At 40.7% G+C, this 26,296-nt stretch overlaps 1 protein-coding gene across 1 annotated transcript in view; it reads left to right on the top strand.

The window, feature by feature from the left end:
• The first annotated feature begins 20,289 nt into the window (after window positions 1–20,289).
• Window positions 20,290–26,296, top strand: part of INTS8 (integrator complex subunit 8) — a 49,050-nt gene continuing 43,043 nt past the window's right edge. The window contains exons 1-5 of the mRNA XM_044245273.1: window positions 20,290–20,561; window positions 21,866–22,040; window positions 24,249–24,389; window positions 24,905–24,976; window positions 25,912–25,963. Coding sequence (XP_044101208.1) covers window positions 20,432–20,561; window positions 21,866–22,040; window positions 24,249–24,389; window positions 24,905–24,976; window positions 25,912–25,963 — 570 coding nt within the window. The 5' untranslated portion in view covers window positions 20,290–20,431. The remainder of the gene's footprint in view (window positions 20,562–21,865; window positions 22,041–24,248; window positions 24,390–24,904; window positions 24,977–25,911; window positions 25,964–26,296) is intronic.

Raw genomic sequence — 26,296 nt, 5'->3', positions numbered from 1 at the left:
TTAAAATATATAGTCTCGATTGTTGCTATTTGCTAGTTGTTTTAGATCCCAATATGTATTAAAATTATACTTTTGAAAAGTTGCAGGTAAAATTGGACAATTTCTTATTAAAATAATAACACATTAACTTTTTAAATGTTCAGAGGTAACACTTTAAATAAAATTAGATGTAGAACTTGCAGTGAATATATTTGACTCAACTATTTTCCATCCATTAAGGTTTCTAAACATTAGACTTCCTTGTTTTCTGTAATAAAAAGGGACATTTAAGCACCAGATTTGCCAAATTTACCATAAAATCATCTTTGATTATTTACTTATGTCCCTTAAAATTTGCAACATTTTACCTGACTTCAGTAATTTTAAGTGCAGTTCTATGAGAGATACACTGAACATCTGGCCACGGTAGTTAGTGGATTAATGGTATCAGATAGAAACATGCATTCTAAACTTCTAGTTTGAAATATCTCATGAACAACTTTTTTTATATTGTACGTTAATAGCTTTGTACAGCTATTTAGCAAAAATGAATAATATAGCTGCTTCTATGTATGTTGACTTCTGAGTTGTATCTGTAACAATGTATAACAAATTAAATGTGTTTCTCCTGTACTAAAGTTACATCTTTACAAAAGAATAAAAGTTAATTTCAAGAAATAGAAATCCTTTAAGAGTTGGGTTATAAACTAGTTTACTTCAGATTTTGTAACATTAAATGTACTTTTATCAAGAATGAAATTATTTATTTCATGCTTAATGACACTCCTTGTTTTGTTTCTATAATAAAAGTTTTTAGAATTTTAAGTTGTCTTTTATTTTATATATGTATCTTTTTTGTTAATGAGACATAATTTCTATACATTCATTTCACCCATTTAAAGTGTACAATTTGACAGTTTTTAGTATTTTGAGTTATGCAGTTATCACATTTTAGATTAATTTTAGAAAATTTTTATCACCCCAGAAAGAAACCCCATACCTGGGTTGCCTAGAGGGCTCAGTCATTAAGTGTCTGCCTTCGGCTCAGGTCATGATCCCAGGGTCCAGGCATGGAGCCCCGCATCAGGCTCCCTGCTCAGCGGGAAACCTCCTGCTTCCTCTCCCACTCCCTCTGCTTGTGTTCCCTCCCCCTCTCTCTCTGTAAAATAAATAAATAAAAATATTAAAAAGGGGAAAAAGAAACCCCATACCTTTTGGCTGTCATCCATAACCACTATATCCTTAGGCAACTCTTACTAATACAGTTCTGTGTCTCTATTTGCTTATTCTGGACATTTCACATAGATGGAATCATGATATATGGTCTTTTGTGACTGGTTTTTTTTCATTTAGCATGATGCTTTTAAAGTTCATTCATGTTGTTGTATGTATCTTTTTTTATTGCAAATAATATTCCATTGTATGGATAGACCACATTTTCTTTATCCATTCATCAGCTGGTGGATATTTGGGGTTTCCACTTTTTGGCTATTATGAACAATGCTGCTATGAACACTTGTGTACAAATTTTTGGGTGGCTATAGTTTTTTCATTATTCTTGAATATATGTCTAAGAGTAGAATTTTGGGGTTATATGATAACTAAGGAACTACCAGACTGGTTTTCAAAATGTCTGTACCACTTTAACAATTCGTGCAACAGTGTATGAGGTTTCCAATTTCTCCCTGTCCTTGTCAGCACTTGCTTATTACCTTGCTTCTTAATTGTAGCCATCCTAGTGGATATGAGTGGTATATTATTGTGGTTTTAATCCACATTTCCATTATGGCTAATGATGTGGAACATCTTTTTTTTTTTTTTAAATTTTATTTATTTGTCAGAGACAGAGGGAGAGAGAGTGAGTGAGCACAGGCAGACAGAGAGGCAGGCAGAGGCAGAGGGAGAAGCAGGTTCCCTGCCAAGCAAGGAGCCCGATGTGGGACTCAATCCCAGGACCCTGGGATCATGACCCGAGCCGAAGGCAGCTGCTTAACCAACTGAGCCACCCAGGTGTCCCGATGTGGAACATCTTTTTATGTGTATTTTATTTGTGTATTTTCTTTGGAGTAATGTTCATTCAAATTCTTTGCCTATTTAAAAAAAAAAATTGGGTTGTCTTTTTACTATTGAATTGTAAAGTTCTTTGTATATTCTAGATACTAGATTCTAGATATAAGTCACTCATAAGATATATGATTTGGAAATATTTCCTTCCATTCTTTGGGTTTGCTTCACTTCCTTGATAGTGTCCTTTGAAGCACAAATGCTTTTAATTTTGATTGTACTTGATGTTATTGATTTAAAAAAATATTTAGTTTTAAAAAATACATTTATTTTATTTTTTTTAAAAGATTTTATTTATTTATTTGACAGAGAGAAATCACAAGTAGATGGAGAGGCAGACAGAGAGAGAAGGAAGCAGGCTCCCTGCTGAGCAGAGAGCCCAACGCGGGACTCGATCCCAGGACCCTGAGATCATGACCTGAGCCGAAGGCAGCGGCTTAACCCACTGAGCCACCCAGGCGCCCCTAAAAAATATATTTATTTTAGAGAGCAGAGGAGGAGGGGCCAAGAGAGAGGGAGAGAGAGGATCTCGTGCAGACTCTCTGCTGAGCTCAGCCCAATGCAGGGCTCGACCTCAGGACCCTGAGATAATGACCTGAGCTGAAATCAAGAGTTGGATGCTCAACTGACTGAGCCATCCAGGCACCCCGATACAGCATTTTTACTATGATGTGTTTGAAGTAGATTGACATGTATCCTACTTGGAGTTTGCTGAGCTGCCTAGTTATACACATTAAGAATTTTCTTTAAATCAAATTTGCAACTCCTTATATTCCTATCCACACCTATATGTTGGTGTGTTTAATGGTGACCCACATTTCTCTGAGGCTCTGTAATTTTTCTTCATTTTTTTTCTTTGTTCTTTGAATTGCATAATCTCAGTCTGTCTTCAAGTTTGCTAATTTTGTCAGTCCAAATCTACTTTTGAGCCTTTCTGAATTTACATTTGTGTGTGTGTGTGTGTGTGTGTGTGTGTGTGCCTATACCATTCTTATCTCTATTGATACTGTTTATAGTAACTGTAGGTATTGGTCTCCTTCCCATTCCCTGGAGCTTGTTATTATAGTTGGCTTGCTTATTTCCTTAGTTTTGTCTGGACTATTTAGTGATGTCTGTTTTCTCCACATTATGGAGCCTCTGATGTTGGTCCTCCGACATCACTCCCTTGAGCATGTATACAGACACCCTGGGGTGACAGTGGGTTTTAGCAGGGCTCCTTCATTCTCCCTATTCTTCAACCCTCACCTTGATCTTAATCAGCTGTGAAACTCTACTAGTCAGCAATCCCCGGAGCATAAATTGCTCCACAACCTGATCCAATTCTGTCTACTTTGAAGGGGTATTGGTGTGTGTGTGGGGGGGGGGGCAATGATTGTGGTTTGTTCCAGTGCCAAGAGGGCTCTTGTGCTGTCTCTTTCCCGGCTTGCCTCTGGTACGATGTGGGCTGTCATTTAGCTTGTATCTTCTGTGAAGTTACCAGCTTCTTCATAATTGCTTTCCACTAAAATCTTTGTTGTTTTGAGTACCCTTAAGCTTGAACTTCCTTACACTCTGTTTCAAATGAAGGCAATTCTTTTGGAGATAGCTGTGGAGCTCTTTGTTTTACATCCTGGTTTTCTCTGTAGCCAGAAATCACTGAGCCACAGCTCTGGAGCTGGGAGTAGAGGCAGAGTTACGTGTGTAAGTGGCCCTTCCGTGTTAGGAGCAGGCTTCTGGGTAGAGATGAAAGCCTCTCTGGTCTTGCCGTGGCTCTCCCAATTTGCCACCTTCACCCTACAAATTAGCTACGATAAGAATGACCCATGTGCCATGCCTGAGATAGAGTCTCAACCTCTTTTTTTTTTTTTTAATTTTTTTTGTTGTTGTTGTTTAATTGCCAGACAATGTTACATTATTTTCAGGTGTACAATGTAGTGATGCAACTTATCCATACATCATGCTATGCTAGTTATAAACACAGCTATCATCTATCACCAAACGATGCTATTATAGTATCATTGACTATATTCCATATGCTGTGCCTTTATTCCTGAATCATTCCATACCTGGAAGCCTGTACCTCCCACTCTCCTTTATTCATTTGGCCCCTTCTTTCCTCTAGCAACCGTGAGAGTCTCTCCTCTTAATAGTGGAAGCTGGTTGTGATGAGAGAAAAACTCTTTAAAGGCCTAGTACCCACGGGAAATGATTTCAGATTTCTAAGTCAGCGTGACTGTATATAAACTTTGTTCAAACCAAAAGTCTGATTTGTCACCCAGTACATATGCATTGTACATCTGCTTTGTGAATGAGTACCATAAAGGAAAACCACCTTGTTCTTGAGATAATCTACTGATCAATGTTTTTTTTTTTTTTTTAAAGATTTTATTTATTTATCAGAGAGAGAGAGAGAGGGGCAGAGAGCGAGCACAGGCAGACAGAATGGCAGGCAGAGGCAGAGGGAGAAGCAGACTTCCTGCTGAGCAAGGAGCCCGATGTGGGACTCCATCCCAGGACGCCGGGATCATGACCTGAGCCGAAGGCAGCTGCTTAACCAAATGAGCCACCCAGGCGTCCCGTTTGTTTTTTTTTTTTTTTTTTAATTTTAAAGATTTTATTTATTTGACAGAGAGAAATCACAAGTAGGCAGAGAGGCAGGCAGAGAGAGAGGAGAAAGCAGGTTCCCTGCGGAGCAGAGAGCCCGACGCGGGGCTCGATCCCAGGACCCTGGGATCATGACCTGAGCCGAAGGCAGAGGCTTTAACCCACTGAGCCACCCAGGCGCCCCCTGATCAATGTTTATAGTCCCTGCATTCCTTTATGATAAAACTTGTGATTCCTGACCATACGGGAATCTATCATCTTTTCAGCTTTTACAAGATGTAAAGAAGTGTGTAACCCTGTGGAAATTGTTCATTTCAAGAACACTTTTCGCTGGGTGTAGAATCCACAACCCGGATGATCAAGAGTTGCACATTCCACTGACTGAGCAGCCAGGTGCCCCCCAGCACACAATTTTTCTCTGTGAAGAGTTATTCCTGGGCAGCTGTCCTAACTTGGGCTCTAATAGAACTCTCTTTTTTCCTGTTAGAGATTCTGAAAGGTTTGTTCAAATTGTGTTGACAGGTGAAAAAAGGTAACCCCTCACCTCTTGGCCGCACTTGCTTGGAATTTAGCCTTTGCAACACATGGCTAGGAGAAATGGGAAATCCTGGTGGCCTGCCTCTCCGAGGAAGGTACTGTAGCCCTCAACAGCAACATTCGTGGCTGTACCCACCTGAAGTGGATTTGCCATCATGCTGAGCTGGGGTGGGGAGCAACGGGGTGGATAGTGGTTCCAATGCCACATGGGTTCAAGTGCTATAGACTATGGCTGTTCTCACCGAGTTTTAGATTTCTTTGAATAAATATTTCTTCACTCACCATATGGGCTTAGGTCAATTCCCAGATATTTTTAAATGGTGTTTTTTTTTTTTTTTTTTAAATAATTGTCACCAGTTAGGCTTGTTTCATGGGAGCTTCTCACACTGCCGTTCTAGATGTGAGACTGTGTACACGAACTTCACGGCTATTGATGACTGGAGAAAAATGTAGCAGATCATTTACAGTAGTTACTAATTGACTTTCTTTTTGCTAGTATCATTGGTAAGGAAATAAAATTAATCAACAGTTATAACGTGAAAAATTATGACTAGGGCTATCAAAATGAAGGACTGGCTATTTGTCAACCTAATAAACTAAATGTCAAAGCAATGAAAAATAGGCTCAAGAAACTGCTGCAGGGACGCCTGGGTGGCTCAGTTGGTTGGACGACTGCCTTCGGCTCAGGGCGTGATCCTGGAGTCCCGGGATCGAGTCCCACATCGGGCTCCCAGCTCCATGGGGAGTCTGCTTCGCTCTCTGACCTTCTCCTCGCTCATGCTCTTTCTCACTGTCTCTCTCTCTCAAATAAATAAATAAAATCTAAAAAAAAAAAAAAAAAGAAAAGAAACTGCTGCAAATATTGTTATAATCCTGTTTTGTGTTTTTTATAACCACAGTGATAAAAAACAGTGAAATTAAGATAATGCTTACCCCATAGTGTAACTGGTGCTAAGTAAAACATTTTCAATTTGATACTAAGTAAAATTTGATACTAAGTAAATTTGATACTAAGTAAAACATTTTCAATTCCTACCAGGAAGCAAGTGTTTTGTAAATTGAAGCTTTTATTATCCGAATATCAAGTTCTGGTCTGGTGCCTCGTACATAGCAATGTTAGCACTTTCAGAGCTCCTATTAAGTGTTATCTTCTAAAACCACTAACGGTACCTGGGTGGCTCAAGGTGGTAAGCGTCTGCCTTTGGCTCAGGTCATGATCTGGGTCCTGAGATCGAGCCTCATGTGAGGCTCCTGGCTTGGGTGGTGGGGGGGGGGTCTGCTTCTCCCTCTGCCCCTTCCCCTGCTCATCCTCTCTCTCAAATAAATAAAATCTTTGTGAAAATAAAATAAGATAATTGACTATTACATTAGAAATTAATTCTGCAAAAGAGCAATCCAAGGGTTGGCTTATTAAGTGAAATCTAAGTATATTGGACAAAATAGCAATAATAGTCCATCAAAGACATTCTCCATTTTTGTTACAGTATTTTTTATCTCTGGTATTTCTTTTGTTTTTTGTTTGTTTGTTTGTTTTTGTTTTTTTTGTTTTTTTTTGTTAGGATTTCCATCTCTCTGCTTACATAGCTCATCTTTTCTTGCATGTGATCTATCCATTAGAGCCCTTAACATATTAATCATAGTTGTTTTAAATTCCTTTAAATTACAGATAATTCCAATATCCCTGCTATGTCTGGTTCTGGTGCTTTCTCTGTCTCTTCAAATTGTGTCATTTGCCTTTTAGTATGTAATTTTTTCTTGATAGGCAGGCATACTCTGGGTTAAAGGAATTGCTATAAATGGGCTTTTAGTAATGTAGTGGTAAGATGTGGAAGAAGGGGAAACATGCTATCGTGCTGTGATCGGGGCCTACACTCTTAGCCCATACCTCTAGACTGTGAACTTCACAAGTCTCCTCATTCTTCTCCCTATAGGTGGGACAGGATGGCTAGCATGGGCTAGGGTTGAATATTTACCTTCTCCTAGGTAGTTAGGCTCCGATGAAGCCCTAGCTGTTAAGCTCTAGTTAGTTTCTCTTTAGGGCAGAATTCTTGGTATAATGTTGGATAACAGTGCTTCATCCAACACAACTTTTGCAAATATTTTCTCCCAGTCTGTGGCTTGTCTTCTCATTTTCTTGGCATTGCCTTTCACAGAAACGTTTTTAATTTCGGTGAAGTTCACCTTATCAGCTATTACTTTCATGGATCATGCCTTTGGTATTTTATCTAAAAAGTCATATCCAAGGTCATCTAGATAGTATCCTATGTTATCTTCTAGATGTTTTATAATTTTGTGTTTTACACGTGGGCCTATGATCCATTTCAAGTTAATTTTTGTGACGTATGTAAGGTCAATATGTAGACTTGGGTTTTTGTTTGTTTGTTGCATGTGAATGTTCCAGTACCATTTGTTGAACTGTCTCTGCTCTATTGAATTGTCTTTGCTCCTTTGTAAAAGATCAGTTGACTGTATATATGTGGGTCTCCATTCCATCCCATTAATCTATTCATCTTTTCTTTCATCAATACCAACCTCTCTTAACTACTGTAGCTTTATAGCCTTAAGGGACTTTCAGGAATACTGATAAAAATAGCTAGGAAAAACAAGAATCACACCCTGAACCTACTTAGAACAAATCTTACTACCTTAAGTCACATGCAGAGCTCTAGATGGGAATCGGAGAATGTAGACTTCAGCTTTCCTGCAGAAAAGAAGCTACTGGGATGAGTGGTGATAAGCCAGTTTATTATATATGCCGCAAGGATGATCCAGTTTTTAAAAATTATGCAGACGGTTGAATAGAAAAAAGACCGGAAGGGTATGTAGGCTTTCCTTGCTTCGACATACACTGACGTCAGCTACCATGGTTTAGTTAACAGCAGTCCTCCAGCAGCCCAGTTCAAATTTCAGTTACCATCGTACAGTAACTGTACTCACAGAAAGTACAAACTTCACTGTCAGCTCTTCAGCGCACAAGGGACGATGCACATAACAGATACATGTCCTGCACCTCTTTCGCAATCTGTGATTGGTAACTAACTGCACATCTGTTCCAGTTCACAGACCTCAAAGCAGGTGGTGATGTCACCTCCGTGTCTCCCAGTGAGTGAGAAATCCGAGTGACATTTTACAAAAATGGGTGAACTGAAAGGGGATTAGCCAAACAAAGATAAAAGTACACCAAGGGGGGGAAAAAGTGATAATGTTTGAATGAATGTTGAACCAAATGTAAATAAAGTTAGACAATGGATACCTGACGGGGATATATATCAACACTGCCACTGCTGGCAGATTCTAGAGATGCCCTCAAAGGAGCCGTGTGAACGTACTGATAGGAGAAAAGATAAAAGATGTCCCAGAGGAAGTCACACAAACAAAAAAACTTAGGATTAAAGGAATTCTGAGAGATATTTCATGACATTGAAAACACAAAAGATAAAATTATGAAAGCTGATCTGAGCTTAGAAAGGGTTATGAGAATTTGCCAAAACAGAGAACACATGCTTGCTCTGTATCACGAGTTATGTGATGAGAAGAAGTCAAGCACTGTTGAAACTACTTTTGATAAGTTTTTTTTTTAAGATTTTATTTATTTATTTGACAGAGAGAGATTACAAGTAGGCAGAGAGGCAGGCAGAGAGAGAGAGGAGGAAGCAGGCTCCCCGCTGAGCAGAGAGCCCGATGCGGGACTCGATCCCAGGACCCTGAGATCATGACCTGAGCCAAAGGCAGTGGCTTAACCCACTGAGCCACCGAGGCGCCCCTGATAAGTTTTTTATAGAGAGATAAAATACTTTAATACCCCAAGTTTTTAGTGTTTAAATTATACTAAATATCACTTCTTCCATTCTTTTACTTCCATGTTCACTTGGAACTGCCGGTTAAAGAGTTATGTAATGTTTTGACAAAATTTTTCAAAGTTTTAAAATTTAGAAGTGCCTGGGGGACTCAGTTGGTTAAGCTTCTGACTCTAAATTTCAGCTCGGATTATGATCTCCTGGGTTGTGAGATTAAGACCCACGTCGGGCTCTACTCTCAGCGGGGAGTCTCTTTGAAGAGTCTCTCCCCCAACTCTTGCACGCACACACCCTCTCTCAAATAAATATTTTAAAAATTTTTTAAAGATTTTATTTATTTATTTGACAGAGAGAGATCACAGTAGACAGAGAGGCAGGCAGAGAGAGAGGGAAGCAGGCTCCCTGCTGAGCAGAGAGCCCGATGCGGGACTCGATCCCAGGACCCCGAGATCATGACCTGAGACAAAGGCAGCGGCTTAACCCACTGAGCCACCCAGGCGCCCCTAAAATTTTTTTTTTTTAATTTAGGGACACCTGGGTGGTTCAGTGGGGTAAGCCTCTGCTCAAGTCATGATCTCAGGGTCCTGGGATCGAGCCCCGCATCAGGCTTTCTGCTCAGTGGGGAGCCTGCTTTCCCCCTTCTCTCTCCCTGCCTCTCTGCCTACTTGTGATGTCTCTCTCTCTCTCTCTGTCAAATAAATAAAATCTTTAGAAAAAAAAATTTTTTTTAATTTAAAGATCATGGAACAATAGTAACAGTTTCTATTGATGATTGAGATCATTTTTGCATCATTTCAGCTTGCATGGTCATGTCTATGGTTCTTCACTACTAAACAAAGCAAAGACTGCTTATATACCAAAATATTGATAATGGTAAAGTGGTAGAATTATTGGCAATTTGTAATTTATTCTTTTTGTATTTCCTAAATTTAATTTCATAAACATGGATTGATTATGTAATTTAAAAAGCAACAAAACAGTATAAACATTTTAGAAGAATAAAACTGTACAATTTGCTATAGTTATAAATATTTGAAAATGCCCATTAAGGGCACCTGGGTGGCTCAGTCGTTAACCTGCCTTCAGCTCAGGTCATGATCCCAGGGTCCTGGGATTGAGTCCCACATCGGGCTCCATGCTTAGCGGGGAGTCTGGTTCTTCTTCTCTCCCTATCTGCCCCCCCTCCCCGCCACTTATGCTCTCTCTTCCTCTTTCTCTTGCAAATAATTTTTTTTCAAATAAATAAATTCTTTTTTTTTTTTTAAAGATTTTATTTATTTATTTGACAGAGAGAAATCACAAGTAGGCAGAGAGGCAGGCAGAGAGAGAGAGAGGGAAGCAGGCTCCCTGCTGAGCAGAGAGCCCGATGCGGGACTCGATCCCAGGACTCTGAGATCATGACCTGAGCCGAAGGCAGCGGCTTAACCCACTGAGCCACCCAGGCGCCCCATCAAATAAATAAATTCTTTAAAAAATATATGTCTTTCTCTTTCTATGGTAGAATTGTAAATTGTACTGTGAATTTTCCCTTGGTCAAGATTAGGCACTCCTTGGGGCGCCTGGATGGCTCAGTGGGTTAGGCTGCAGCCTTTGGCTTAGGTCGTGATCTCAGGGTCCTGGGGTCAAGTCCCGCATCGGGCTCTCTGCTCAGGAGGGAGCCTGCTTCCCCCCTCTCTCTGCCTGCTGCTCTGCCTACTTGTGATCTCTCTCCCTCCATCAAATAAATAAATAAAAGCTTTAATAAAAAAAAAATTAGGCACTTCACTATGTTGTTCTAGGAAATTCTACAGGAATTTTGTTGTTGTAATGTTAATACTATCTAATTAGGTTCAACATATGATCATTTAGAAACCGAAATTATATTGTGGCAATAAGATGGGCCTTGTGTTCAGTGAAAAAAATAGACTCTTGAAAGCCAGAAATGTTTCTTTTCATCCTCAGAGGCAAGACCATCCAGCCCATGGGCTGGGACATGTTGTGCTGAGGGGCACTGTGGCGTGAAGCATTGTGCAATGAACGCCTTGTGGAAATGGATGACTGACATATTACAGGGACAAAGTGTTCTCATGAGGCAGTTTCCCACGCTGGCGGTTGGCAACAGTGAGGTACGCCAAGTTTTAGGGATTATAAAGAACAGAAATGGTCATGGTCATGGACAGGAACAAATCTCCAGGAATCTGAAAACAGGAAACTTGGGATAGGAACAATGCTGCTTAGAATCTCTAATTCTGTGCCCAGCAACAGGCCTGAAACAGATACTAAAAAAATCTTCAAGGGGCGCCTGGCTGGGTCACTTGGAAGAGCAGGTGATTCTTGATCCTGGGATCATGAGTTCAAGCCCCATGTTGGGTGTAGACATTACTTAAATAAACTTAAAAAAAAAAAATCTTCGAGCAGTTAGCCACTCTCTGTCTCACTGGAGCTAAACTTGGTCCCTGCTTCTCTTAGCGTGTCTGCTCCCTTCTTTTACCTCTGTGGACCCGCTTCTTCTGTCTACAGATGACTGCTTCCAAGCCCTACTCCTTACGATCCTCCAGGTTCAATGCCCTCCACAAGCTGGCATTAGTCTCTGAGCCTCGGAGGGTGTCCATGGAAGGCATGTGGCAGAAGTCATGGCCTTCGGGCAGAGCCAGTGGGCTGTCTGCCTTTGAGGAGCCCATGGTTCCTGCTCTCCTGGGAGCTCTCGGGAGGCAGTCCACCACTGCAGCTGTCCCAGTAGAGGCATCCCAGAAATGACCCCTTCCCTTCTTCTCAGCACAGATGAAGCCACCAAAAGAGCGAGGGCTTCATTCCTAGTTGGAGCCAAGAGCTGGGCTCCTTGCATGTTTGCCCAGGGGACGTGGCTCTTGGTGATAGTGCCGCTGGGCTGGCGTCATTCTAGCATGTAGGTTTCCCGTTCCCTGTGACAGGCTGGATGGTGGCTCCTCCTCTCTAGTCCCATGTTTTTCTCCTGTCACCTAGGTTGCAGGCTTGGTGGGCAGCTCCATGGAAGAGCTTGCCTCTGGACAGTAAGAATTTGAGGTTTGCTGTCACCATGGGTGGGTGGACGTCACACAGGCTGCTGTGCCTCAGTGGGCCCCACCGAATCCCCTTCCCCGTGTGGCCTTGTGGAGAAAGCTCCAGCATGGGGCGCCGAGGTCTCTTCCTTCCCACTGCTCTGCTAACCCTGCCTCCAGCCCCAGGCAATGTGGCTCCCAAAGAAGTGGTCGAAGGAGCAGAGCTTGCTTTAAAAAGTAGAAAAATCGGGGTACCTGGGTGGCTCAGTACTCTCTGCTCAGCGGTGAGCCTTCCCGCCACCACCCCCCAGCCTGCCTCTCTGCTTACTTGTGATCTGTCAAATAAATAAAATATTAAAAAAATTAAAATATTAAAAAATATTAATAAAATATTTTTTTAAAAAGTAGAAAAACCGTATGTAGAGAAGCGTCTGAAGGAAGAGTGTCCATTCTGGGTTGGCCGGAATAACAAACTGAATTACTCTTCTTCCGTAGAGGTCCTTTGTGGATTTTGTTGTTTATTGGCCACAGCTGAACTTCGAGCTTGTTAACTGTGGCCGAGAATATCTTTCATGGGAGTGCTGGCACGGTGCTTCTCAGACCATCTGCAGTGAAGGACTGGTTTTGTTGTTGTTGTTTTAAAGATTTTTTATGTTTATTTGACAGAGACACAGCGAGAGAGGGAACACAAGCAGGGGCAGTGGGAGAGGGAGAAGCAGGCCAGGTGAAGGCAGAAAGACCTTGGGGACTCGGCTCTGGCTTCGTTGTGGCCAGCAGCATATGCCTGTTCCCTTTCTTAAGTAAACAGGGCCCACAGGCAGCTATCCATTCGACTAGAAATTACGTAGGGTAATACAAAGACAGAAGTTTACGACATGAACACCGCTGTATATGAGCTTTAAGTTCATTGCTGGCTGTAAAGCCTAGAACACATCAGTGCATGGTTTTAGGAGCAATTTAGTAAAGGTGTAGGTCAGATAAAGGAGAGATTAAGGTTTGTAGCTCTGGTTTCTACTGTTTGCATGTAGGTACTACATGTTCAATCAAACAATTTATTGAGTTAGCAAATATTTATTGGGTGCCTCTTATGTACCAAGGACTGTACTAGGTAAACAATACAACCACTATCCTGCTCCTCCCCACCACACACCTAAGAGCTTAAAGTCTAGCAGGGAAGTTAGGCTGCTAATTAATTGCAAGCAGGTGAGGTGAGGGCCTGGATGCTGATGCTGAGTGCTACGGCAGCATGTAACAGGGTGCCTTACCGGTTCAAGGAGTCAAGGAAAGGCCCTGGAGAAATGAAATATATGTGTAAGGAATTAATTTTTTTTAAAGGTTGGAAGTATCTTTATTATTATTATTATTTTTTTTTTTTTTTCAGTAAACTCTACACCCAACATGAAGCTCAAACTCATGACCCTGAGATCAGGAGTTAGCATGCTTTACTGGCTTGAGCCAGCCAGATGCCCCAGGAAGTTAAGTCTGATAGCTACAGGATTCATTATCTCTCTTGAAAGATCTGTTTGGTTTTTGAGATTTTATTTATTTATTTGTCAGACAGAGAGCACACAAGCAAGGGGAGCAGCAGGGAGAGGGTGATGGAGAAAGAGGGAAAAGCATGCTCCCACTGAGCAAGAAGCCAGATGTGGAACTCGATTTGAGGACCCTGGTATCATGACCTGAGCCAAAGGCAGACGCTCAACCGACTGAGACACCCAGGAGTCCTGAAAGATCTGTTTTTGGAATTCCCCGTGAAGATGTGATTCAGTTAGATGTAGCTGGATAGCTTATGTAAAGAATAGGTAACTTCCAATCATAAGCCTCATGTCATAGTCCTTCTTCCAACTGGTAGATACGGACACTACTGGCCATGGCCACAAGATGGCAGTGTAACATCAATATAGTACTTAACCCGGCCATTGTTCATAATAATAATCATTATTAATCATAAATAAATGATTAATTATTATATATTCTTTTATTTCGTTAAATTTTTATCAATTTATTAATCAATTTACTAATTTATTAATTAAAATAATAGTACTGTTTTTATTTTATTAATAATTTATTATTATTATTATTATTTTAAAGTAAGCCCTATGCCCAGCTTGGGGCTGGAACTCACAACCTAGAGATCAAAAGTTGCATGCTCCATGGACTGAGGCTGCCAGGGTCCTCACTCCTAAAATACTTACTGAAAAAAGTTTTAAATTATCTATTCATAATTGAATAGTAATGAATTTACTTAAAAAACAAAACAAAACAGGGGCGCCTGGGTGGCTCAGTGGGTTAAAGCCTCTGCCTTCAGCTCAGGTCATGATCTCAGGGTCCTGGGATCGAGCCCCACATCAGGCTCTCTGCTCAGCAGGGAGCCTGATTCCCCCCCCCCCCCCCCCCCCCCCCCGCCTGCCTCTCTGCCTACTTGTGATCTCTGTCTGTCAAATAAACAAATAAAATCTTAAAAACAAAAACAAAAACAACACCTTGGGGCTCCTGTGTGGCTCAGTCATTAAGGGTCTGCCTTGGGCTCAGGTCATGATCCGAGCCCTGGGATCAAGCTCCAGGTCATGTTCCCTGCTCTGCAGGAAGCCTGCTTCTCCTCTCCCACTCTCCCTGCTTGTTGTGGTCCCTCTCTCACTATCTCTCTGTCAAATAAATAAATAAAATCTTTAAATAGAAAAACAGTAATAATATCTTGAGGCTCCCGGGTGGCTCAGTCGGTTGAGCATCTGACTCTTGTCGGTTTTGGCTCAGGTCCTGATCTCGGGATCGTGGGATCCAGCCTCACCTTGGGCTCCGTGCTCTGCTCTTAGTCCGCTTGAGATTCTTTCCCCTTATCCTTCCCCCTCTGCTTCTCCTCCTGGTCTCTCTCTCTCTCAAATAAATAAATAAAATAAATGAAATCTTTAAAATATTAAAAAACAGTAATAATACTTCTTTGCATTTTTTCCACTGTAGCTTGAATAATTGTTGCACATACATGGCATATGAACCTTGCAAGATGTTCTGTTAATTACATATCACCATTGTAAAAATGTTTGCTAGAATTGCACTTATTCTTATGATATTATTAAATCTGGAATCACCTAATTTGTGATTTTCCCTCATTCTAAAGTTTAGCACTCTGGCATCTTTCAGGCCACTTGATGAATTAATAATTAACTACAATCTTCTCTTCCCATCTTCCTTTCACTTCCCATCTACTTTCTCCAAGTAGAGATGACAGCCGCCAGCACCCAAACAACTGGAAGCAAAGTGAGGGGGTGCTGTTGCATGGGCAGCATGCCTGAGGTTAGGGTTTGCCCAGAAGGGGAATAGGGAGGTGCTGGGGTCTGGCCATACTCGGATGAGTTGGTCACTCTGTTGGTGTCTAAAGAAGCAGAATGATACATAGAGAGTTGCAGAGAGAGGGCGATGGAGGAAATGCAGTGAAGTATTAACAATTGAGACATCTGGGTGAAGTGGTTGTAAGAGTTCTTTATGTGGGGACACCTGGATGGCTCAGTCCGTTGAGTGACTGCCTTCAGCTCAGGTCATGATCCTCAGGGTCCTGGGATCGAGCCCTGAGTCAGGATCCCTGCTCAGTGAGGAGGTTGCATCTCCTTCTCCCTCTGCCCTTCTCGCTGCTCATTCACTCTCTCTCTTTCTCTCAAATAAATAAAATCTTAAAAAAAAAAAAGTTCTTTATATGATTCTTACAACCTTTTTTGTAGGTTTATCACTATTTAAAAAGCAAACTAAAAAATCAACAGCAAGGTATCTTCTTGGTGGAGTGGTGAGTTTGGGCTCTGGGATTAAAACAGACTCAACTCCCTATTTTCTACTAACTAGGTGTGTGATACTGGGCAAGTCACTTAACTCCCCTGAGAGTTAGGTTTCTCATCTATAAGATGGCATAATACAGCGAATGGTACCTATTTATTGTGGGGTTGTTATGAGGCTTAACTGAGATGGCATGTGTAATAAAATACTCTGCACTGTTCTGTGCATAAATGGTATATAAATATATATATTATATAATATATATAAATATATGTATTATATATAATATATAAATAAATAAAATACTCTGCCTGGTTCGTAAGTGATAAATAAGGTCTTTATTTGCTATTTATGTTTATTGATATTTACCATATTAAAAATTAAAACTGAGAAATTTAAAAAAATATTTAATTCATTTAAAAACCTCATGAATCCAGGCAACAAGGCTGGGCTTAGAACATTCTAGAAATCCACACAATCTAAAATGGTGGAGTGGCCCAGTGGAGCTGGGGATACTAAACTCATTTAAAAATAAAAATCTGGGCAGTCGTTAAGTATCTGTCTGCCTTCCACTGGGGTAATGATCCCGAGGTCCTGGGATCCAGCCCTGCATGGGGCTCCCTGCTGGGGAATTGGGGAGCCTGCTTCTCTCTCTCCCACTCCCCCAGCTTGTGTTTCCTTTCACTGTGTCTCTCTCTGTCAAATAAATTAAAATCTTAACAAAAAAAAAATTAAATTAAATAAGATTTTAAAAATCTGTTGAATCACTACATTGCATGCCTGAAACTAATATAACACTGTATGTTAATTGGAATTAAATAAATAAAAATAATACAAATCACAAGCCTGTTATATGTTGACATAATTTTTATGTGAAATAACTTATTTTCATTTAAAACTGATAAGGAGATGGGTTTGTTTTACATTCTTGCAAATCTCTTTCATGTATAACTAACAGAAGACAGTGGGTTCTCATATCTGCTTCTGTTTTCGAATACTATACATCCTTTTGGTAAAAATATACGAAGAAAATCCAGCTTCACATAGATACGTAGTTGTAAAAAGGAGTATTTTGGGGTGCTTTTGTTGTCTTTGTTGGTATAACATGTAAATTCAAGACCCATGTTGGATTCAGAGTTTAAGGAAAAGAAAAAGAAAAAGGAGTATTTTAAGTCTTTTTAGATAATTGTGGATTTTTTCTTTGATACTACACCAAAACTCAAGAAAGTGTTTTGTTTTGCTTTTTATTTTTTTTTTTAAGATTTTATTTATTTATTTGACAGAGACAGATCATAAGTAGGCAGAGAGGCAGGCAGAGAGAGAAAGAGGAGGAAGCAGGCTCCCTGCTGAGCAGAGACCCCGATGCGGGACTCGATCCCAGGACCCTGAGATCATGACCTGAGCCGAAGGCAGCGGCTTAACCCACTGAGCCACCCAGGCGCCCCTTGTTTTGCTCTTTAAAGATTTTTATCTATTTATTGATAGACAGAGAGAGATCACAGGTAGGCAGAAGGCAGGCAGAGAGAGAGGGGGAAGCAGGCTCTCCGCTGAGCAGAGAGCCCGATGTGGGGCTCGATCCCAGGACCCTGAGATCATGACCTGAGCCGAAGGCAGAGGCTTAAACCACTGAGCCACCCAGGCGCCCCAAGTGTTTTTTTTTTAAAGGTTAGTTACAATTTGGAATCTGCAGTCCTGTTAATTGTACTTTTCAAACACTGCTCATTGTTTATTGAGCCTAATATTTTCTTCAGTGTTTTACTTGGATTCAGATATCTTCTTTTGTAGACTGCATTTTCTTGACAGCCCAGTTTTCTATTGGACTGTTTTGTTTTGTTTGGTCCTTTCTTATTAAAGAGACACATAGTGCATAGGGTAAGATTTTAATCTCTGCCATGATGCTGCTTAAATTCATGCTTAGCATCTGGCACTTAATAGTTGTTTTAAAAATTTCTCTGTGCCCGTTTTAACACCTGAAAATGAAGATAATAGTGAAACCCACCTCATAGGGCTTGAATGAGATAATATGCATGTTATGGATTGAATGTTTGTGCTCATCGGATTTATATGTTGAAATGTTGAAACTCTACCACCTAACCTGATGGTATTAATAGGCAGGACCTTTGGGAAATAATTAGGACTAGAGGAGTTCATAATGGTGGAGACTTCTTGGATAGGATTAATGTCCTTAGGAAAGAATTGGCTTCCTTTCTGCTTTGTCAGTTGAGGAGACAATGAGAAGTTGGCAGTCTGCCCCCAGAAGAGCTGTTACTAGAATGCAACCATGTTAGCAACCCTGATCTTGGACTCTGAGCCTCCAGAACCGTGAGAAATACATTTCTGTTGTTTAAAAGGCCTTCAGTTTATGATATCTTTTAATTTATTTTTAATTTTTATTTATTTTTATTTTTTAAGATTTTATTTGTTTGACAGAGAGAGACACAGCGAGAGAGGGAACAGAAGCAGGGGGAGTGGGAGAGGGAGAAGCAGGCTTCCCACTGAAGGGGGAGCCAGATGCAGGGCACGATCCCAGGAACCCTAGGTTCATGACCTGAGCTGAAAGCAGCAGCTTAACGACTGAGCCCGCCAGCCGCCCCGCCCCGCGGTTTATGGTATCTTGTTTAGCAGCCTGAATGGACTAAGACAATGCATGAATCCCTGTGTGTAAATCCGCACCACAATGAGTTCACAAATGAGCATTGGCTACTATTACTAAATTTTTTTTTTCTGCATACAAATCACATGTCCAAAAGTTAGCACCCTCTGGACATTTCCATTCTGACACCTAACGAAAGGTGCATAGTCAAACATTTTCAGCATGAATTTCAAACTTTCTCTTAGCTATTCACTATACTGATAAAGGATGGAGACACAGGTCAGCTACCATTATCAATGGAGTCAGGAATATGGGATCCGTTCTTTCTCGCCTCACCTTTTTATGCCTAACTGGTGAGTAAAACACGCCAAATTTTCCATGAAAATGATTGTTTAAGATCCCTGCTTGTATTTTATTAATTTAGTCCTCATGGTTTTATTAGTCTAATACATGAATGATTTCTTTAGAGCCTGGAATAGAATTGCACTATTTGAGGGGTAGTGACCCAGTGATGGTTTTTACAGTGAGAAGAGGACAAGGAATGGGACCCCAGGGAACACTAAAATGAAAGAGGAGAAGCAGCACAGAGCCCAGAAAGAGGATTGGGCAGGAAAAAAGAAAAGGGCAAGGATTGCCACTGAAGTATTTGATTCACTTTCACTTACGAAGGAGTTACTTCCATTTATTTTTCTTAAAACTTATGAATGCCCTCCTTCTTCATTCTGGAAAAGACCAAAAGCAACTGATCTTTGCTTATCCCATGTTGGAAGCAGCCTGGATCCAGCTGAAAGTTCACCAAAGTCATGGCTCAGCCCCTACTTTGTTGGGAAATCTTGGTCAAATAACTCTGGAACCTCAGTTTCTTTATTGGTTAAAAGGTGTATAATGAGTTTGTTAATAGGAGAAAATTAGACTCATGTGTAAGAAAATAATACACACACACACACACAAAAAAAGCACTATATGAGATCAGGTAACATGCACGTTCTAAATGTCAGGCCTTGTTTAAAAAACCTAACTGGGGGCACCAGGGTAGCTTAGTTGGGTAAGCTTGTGCCTTGGACTCAGGGCATGATCCATCCTGGGATGGAGACCCTTGCGGGGCTCCCTGCTCATTGGAGAGGCTGCTTCTCCTTCTGTCCTTCCCCTCCTTATGTTCTCTCTCTCATAAATAAAATCTTAAAAAGCTCACCTGCATTATCTCATTTACCTGATTATCGAACTTACCTGTGTTATCTCAAGCTCTGCTTTGAATTCTCTTATCAACCCTAAGATTAGGTACAAATATGGAAACTAAAGTTCAGAGAGGTTAAACAGCTTAACCTAGACGAGTTTGCACTCTTGACACTGAGCGTGTGCATGATCTATGAATACACTTTCCCAGATTTTAATTACTAATTAAAAAACACATTACAGAATGGCGGTAAATGTAAAATGGGATTAACAATACCTCTAGCTGGGATATCAAAAGGATTAATTGAGCGCTAAATATTGAGAGCTAGTCCTGAGAAGTAACAGAAAAGCTGGATCTCACTGTGGGGCATCATTCTGTCATCTTTTGGGGAAGGGTGGTCAGGGACGCTAGTGCCCAAGCCAGGAGGGCGCCTCCACCCAGCGCACCTAAGTGGGAGGAAATCTAGGAAATGGAAAAGGGGAAATTGAAGGCACCGAAGACAAGATATGCCTGGATCACAGTTTACACGCGTAGTCTTCGCTGTCTTTTGAGGACATTGACGCCCGCTGAAATCCTGGATGAGACTGTTCCATTTTCTTGCTGGTCATCTCCCAAGGAAAGGGGAAAGCCCACCGGCGACCCAGCTTCTTTGCCAGTCGTCTTCCATGGCAACCGGGGAGGAGGCGTGATCTAAGGGCTGGCCCCGCCCCATCTCGACAAGTCGTACAGCGATTGGTCCGGTGGCGCAGCGGTGGCGTAAGGAGGCGGGCTTAAGCTCCTCAGCTCCTGCTGGGCCGCGTCGCCATTTTGAGTTGTGTGGGTTTCCAGGACGTAGTGAGTGTGGCCTCGCCCCGGGAGGTTCCGTAGATCACAGGCCAAAGGCACGCGTCCGAGTGTCAGGTTGGAGCCGGGAAGCGTCCCTGGGGGTAGCGGCGGCGGGGGCAGGATGAGCGCGGAGGCGGCGGACCGGGAGGCGGCCACCTCCAGCCGGCCCTGCACCCCACCGCAGACCAGCTGGTTCGAGTTCCTGCTGGAGGAGTCGCTGTTGGAGAAACATCTGCGCAAGCCCTGCCCGGGTAAGCGCGGCGCCTGCACCCCGAGGGCACGGGGACCCGGCCACGGGCGCCGCCCGCCTGGCTCTCAGGACCCGCATCTCCTCGGCCACGAAGCTGCGGGCCCGGGAGGCGCGAACCCGTGGGGAGCTGTGGCCCGGCACCCTCGCCAAGCATTCAGCATCCCAGAGCCGGGGCGCTGCCGTGGAGGACTTGAAAACGCAAAACCGAGGCCCTCCTGCCTCTCGCGCCCTTGGCTCTTTTACTGTTTGCGGTTTTAGCATCTTCGACATGGTCGTGTAGGATTGCGTGGGCTGGGGAGGCTGGCTCTGACACACCCCTGCAGAACGCCGGCCTGGGATCAGTTTGGAGCGGGCGAGGAATTGCTGTTCTGGTGCCGCTCCTGACGCTGATTCGTTATATTTTAGGTTCTTATTTAAATGTTTTGTTTCTCAGCGAGGAGATTTTACAGATTATATATACATCTGCGCACACACACACACACACACGTATAGATACCCATATATTTGTATATTCCGCCGTTGGGCTGTGAATTAAAATGAGAAAATCTCCCAGGAGTAGGAAATGCTGTACAGTTGTAACATGGTTGTTTAATGATGATCAGGATTAATATCCCAGTTAATGAGTGCTGTTAGGGAAGGAGGAAAAACTCCAGGCGTGTCTGGAAAAAGGTACTGGCGTGAAAAGGTAAGTTTCTTGAATAGTATTTGGCTCCTAAAGTTCATAAAGATGTAACTTGCTCAGTCTACATCAGCTTCATTATAGAGACAACTCTGCCAGAAGTTAGTGGTTTCACTCCGGCAGTTTTACTGCCTGTATCATATTTTAATTTTTTGCTTTTCATACACTTACTGAGTGCTTTCTGGGTGCCAGGCTTAATGCTTCTCATTTGTTATCTCATTTAATTCAGCCTTCATAATCTCAGGTATCTTCTGTTTTGCATTGATGGAAACAGGTGCAGAGAGGTAACCTGATGCAGGTCGCACTAATTGTTAAAACAGTTAGTTCTAAAGATGACATGGCTTTCCTGTAATTAACATTGGTTATTCGCTGATCTGGAGACCTATAACCATTCTGTTCTTACTCTGCAGGTGTTTTCTTCTGCTCTAGTCTACACTTTCTCCTTACCGCCCTTTCTGATCTCCGCTGTAATCCCCAAGCATACTTCTTAGAAATCATATTCCTTAGTTATTATAAGTACACAGCTGTTGAGGTTCTTTTTATAGCCAAAAACTAGTACAGGGAAACCATTTGCATCTTCATAATTAAAACTTAAATATAAGATTTTTTTTTCTTTTATATCCTAGATCCTGCACCAGTTCAACTTATTGTTCAGTTTTTGGAACAGGCTTCCAAACCTTCAGTGAATGAGCAAAACCAGGTGCAACCTCCACCCGATAACAAGAGAAATCGTATTTTAAAACTGCTTGCTCTTAAAGTTGCTGCACATTTGAAGTGGGATTTAGACATATTAGAGAAAAGGTATACAATATTTAAAAGGAAGCTGTTTTTGAAGTACTATTTAGATATTTTGGGTTATTTCTGTGTATGCTTATGATAACCAGCCCTTAAAATGCATATTATTTTTCTGTATTTTCTTGGTAAAATATGCAACTCTTTTTCAAAAGGTATAAAATATTTGAATGTTAGATGAATTTAAATCACTTTTGAAGTATAGACTTACCCATAGTGACTTAGTTTATCATTATTATTTGATATGATGACCAGGGAAAATCCACACCTAAACAGTTTTAAATGTTTCAGTCTATTTTTACGTATCTGAAGAAAATGAATGAAAATTAATGATAGTTATTCTGTAATATAGATGATTTGCTTTTAAATAAATCAGTTATTTTTTACTGGTCATAAATCAGTCACTAGCTCCCAAACTATTAAAATATCTTAGAGTCAATGCCTGTATTTTAACAATAAGTACTGTTAAGGCTATGCTTAGAAAACAACAACTTGTTTTCCTCCCCTTTTTCTCACAATTTAAAAAGAAAGTACTTTGTAAAAATCAGAAACTAGGAAGGAAATGATAGTGGAGGGGAGACAAGTACTTCTAACATTTTTGTGTAACTTTTGTTGTTTTTCTCCCAATTTTTTTTTTAAGTAGTTTTTATACCCAACATGGGGCTCAAACTCATGACTCCCAAGATCAAGAGTTGGCTATTCTACTGACTGAGCCAGCCAGGCACCCCCTCTCCATATACATATACATGTATGTATGTGTGTATATATATACATATATTTATTGTTTATTTAAAGATTTATTTTAGGGGTGTCTGGGTGGCTCAGTTGGTTAAGTGGCTGCCTTTGGCTCAGGTCATGATCCCAGAGTTGTTGGATCCAGCCCCAAACTGGGCTCCTTGCTCAGTGGAGAGCCTGCTTCTTCTCTCCCTCTGCCACTCTGCCTACTTGTGCTCTCTGTCAAATCAGTAAATAAAATCTTTAAAATATACGTGTGTGTATATATGTTTGTTTATTTTAGAGAGGGAATTAGTGGGCAGAGGGGGAGAGAATCTCAAGCAGACTCCCCGTTGAGCTCTGAGCCAGATCCCACAACCCTGAGATCATGACCTGAGCTGAAAACCAAGAGTCGGATGCCCAAATGACTCTGCCACCCCAGTGCCCCTTCTTTTTTCCCCAAATAACAATATCATGAATATTTCCCCATTTTGGTTTGTTGGAGATAATTCCATCATGTGGAGAATTTATTAACTGTTCTTCTGTTGACATTTAGTTTATTTCTACATTTTCACTTTACTAAATCAGAGCCTTAAATATCTTTGTCCTTAAATTTTATCTGAGTTTTTGGTTATGTCCTTAGTACAGATTATTAAATTGCTGACTAAGGTGGTATAAACATTTTTAAATCCCATGATGGGTAGTGGCGGGTTGCATTTCAAGAGAGTTGTACTAGTTTATGCTCTCACTGGTAGTCTTTAAACACTTTTTCACCACCCTTCTGCAGCGTTAAGCATTAGAATTAAAGGAAAGAATTCTTTAATCTGAGGAAGAGCCTGTCCATTAATAGGCTGGAGGTGTATCAAGAGATGGTGATGTGTTCAAAGAAAGTATGATATATATGATACAGGTGGAAATTGAACACTGATGGAATATTTGATAAGCAACTGAATTCTTTTTAGATGTGAAATTAATACTGTGGCCATGTTAATTTTTTGAAGTTTTATTTAAGTCCTCTCTGCATAAAGGTGGGGCTCAAACTCATGAACCCAAGACCAAGAGTCACATGCTCTTCTAACTAAGCCAGCCAGGCACCGCCTACCCCCTCCCCCTGTTCAGTTAATTTTTTGGAGATCTGTTCTGAAACACTTAAGGAAGACATGATTTAATGTTAAAAATTTGCTTCACAATAGTATAGGAAGAAGGGAAGTAGGAATAGAGATGAGACCAGATTAGCCATCAGCTGATAATTGTTGAAACTAGATGATGGCACATATTGGTTCATTCTATTCTTATACTGTTGTGTGTGTTTAAATTGCTTTCATAATGAGATTTTAAAAATACTTTGAAATTTAGTATTTCTGTGTAAGTTGTTGAGACAGGTGAATAAAATGGCCCTGTGGATTTAGTCCTTTAGCATTTTAATTATGTTCAGTGAAAATACTGAATTGTGCGTTTTATGCCTCTTATGCAGACATTAACCTTTTACTTCTTTCTTTTAAGTTTGTCTGTTCCAGTATTGAATATGCTGCTAAATGAATTGCTGTGCATCAGTAAAGTTCCTCCTGGGACAAAGCATGTGGACATGGATCTGGCCACTTTACCTCCAACCACTGCTATGGCTATCCTTCTCTACAACAGATGGTAAATTTTTTCATAGACCTAAAATGTGTTGGACAGCCTCTTTTTAATTGCACTCTGGCCTTCAAGGGTATGCCTTTTTTTATTTTTTTAAGATTTTGTTTATTTATCAGAGAGAGAACAGGCTGAGGAGTGGGGAGGAGGCAGAGGAAGTAACAGACTCCCCACTGAGCAGGGAGCCTGAATTGGGTTTCGACTCTAAGACCCTGGCCCAGATCATGGCATGAGCCAAAGGCAGACCCTCAACTGACTAAGCCACTGAAGTGCCCCTCGGGTATGCTTTTAAGGGTCTGCTATAACCTAGAAGACTCTCAGAGGATCTTGTAAACTGTGAGTCTGATGGTGGAGAAAATTGATGACTGCATAGTTGAGCATTCTGATAAAAATATGGATGATTTATGAAGTTTTTATCTGAATTAAAACAGGATAATTTATAATACAAATGTTCTAAGGAGTACTTGAAAAAATAAATGACATTTATAATGTATTAAATTTTCTTTTTTTTGTCTTTTCTTCAGGGCAATTAGGACAATTGTTCAAAGTAGTTTTCCTGTCAAACAGGCAAAACCTGGACCTCCTCAGTTAAGTGTGTAAGTTGGCAGATATGACCCTTTGTTGGCACTTTTTTCATCAGAGTTAAAAACATTTTTTTCTTGCAAATTTTTAAAAACCCGTGGTACAGAAGGTGTAGAGTAGAACCAGAGGGCAGAAGGCTTGCATCCAGGTAGGTTTGAAGGAGTTGGAAGGGTAAGAGAATCAGGTAGGGTTCTGGACATCTAGAATAGAGAGCTCTAGAAAGATGGTAGGAGAGGGCGCTTTGTGAATTGTGCCTTTCATCTTTGGTGTTAGCTCATCTGCTCCAGAGTATTAAGATTTCTTCATAAAATTAAATTTATGTGAAGGTGTATTCTGTACATAGAGAAGTTGTCTTAATATGTAAAATTGATAGGAGTTCGAAAATTAATTACTGAATTTATCTGTATGTTTTAAACCTAATACTTAAAATTTAGGTAGTTTACCCAAATTTGGGGCTCGAGAGCATAGTTTCTAAGTTGATATAAAGGAGCTTTTGCTGCCAGTAAGTTTTAGTTTTAAATTGAGAATTATTATTTTTTTAAACACAAAGCACATGGGAAAATAATGGTTAAATAAGCATCATAATTGAGTTTTTATGTTTTTTTTTTGTTTAATATTTTAAAAGATTTATTTATTTTAGAGTGTGCAGGTTGAGGTAGGGGCGGAGGGAGAGATTTTTCAGACTCCCTGCTTAGCCCTGAGCTTGACTCGGACAGATCCCAGGACCCTGAGATCATGACTTGAACAGAAATCAAGTTGTTGGATGCTTAGCCAACTGACTGCCCAGGCGCCCGAGTTTTTATTTATTTAGTTATCTTTAAGCATGAAAAGAAATAGCATTAAAAACATTGTTATTTCAGTTCCAGCTCAGGTTGAATAATCCTCTGACGCTTAGACTTTATAGTCCTTTGAGTAACATTTGATTCTTTTCAATCATTTTCTCTTTCAGTATGAATCAGATGCAACAGGAGAAAGAGCTAACAGAAAATATTTTGAAAGTAGTAAGTATTGGCATCAGTTATACTTTTATATTTCCGGGTTGCATGGCAGAGTATGTTCACATGCTGCTTATAACCTTAAGTATATGAGGATTGGCAAGGTCTAGAAGCAATGACATTTAGGTTTTTACTGTTAGAACATAGTTTGGTAATAATTGTAAATTGTATAGCTTTTCAGTGTTAATGGTGGTGCTTTACCATTTTTTTTGTCAAATTGTCATGATACTTGAGATTAGAGAAATCACTCCTTCAGTGATATTTTTATATTTAATATTTCTCAGAATTCTATAATAAGCACATAATACTTACATTTTAAAATTACTTCTACTGTCAGGA

Source organism: Neovison vison, chromosome 4 (genome assembly GCF_020171115.1).
Source record: "Neovison vison isolate M4711 chromosome 4, ASM_NN_V1, whole genome shotgun sequence".
Classification (NCBI taxonomy): domain Eukaryota; kingdom Metazoa; phylum Chordata; class Mammalia; order Carnivora; family Mustelidae; genus Neogale; species Neogale vison.
Note: the sequence above shows the minus strand (reverse complement) of the source record. Positions and strands in the feature narration are given on the sequence as shown.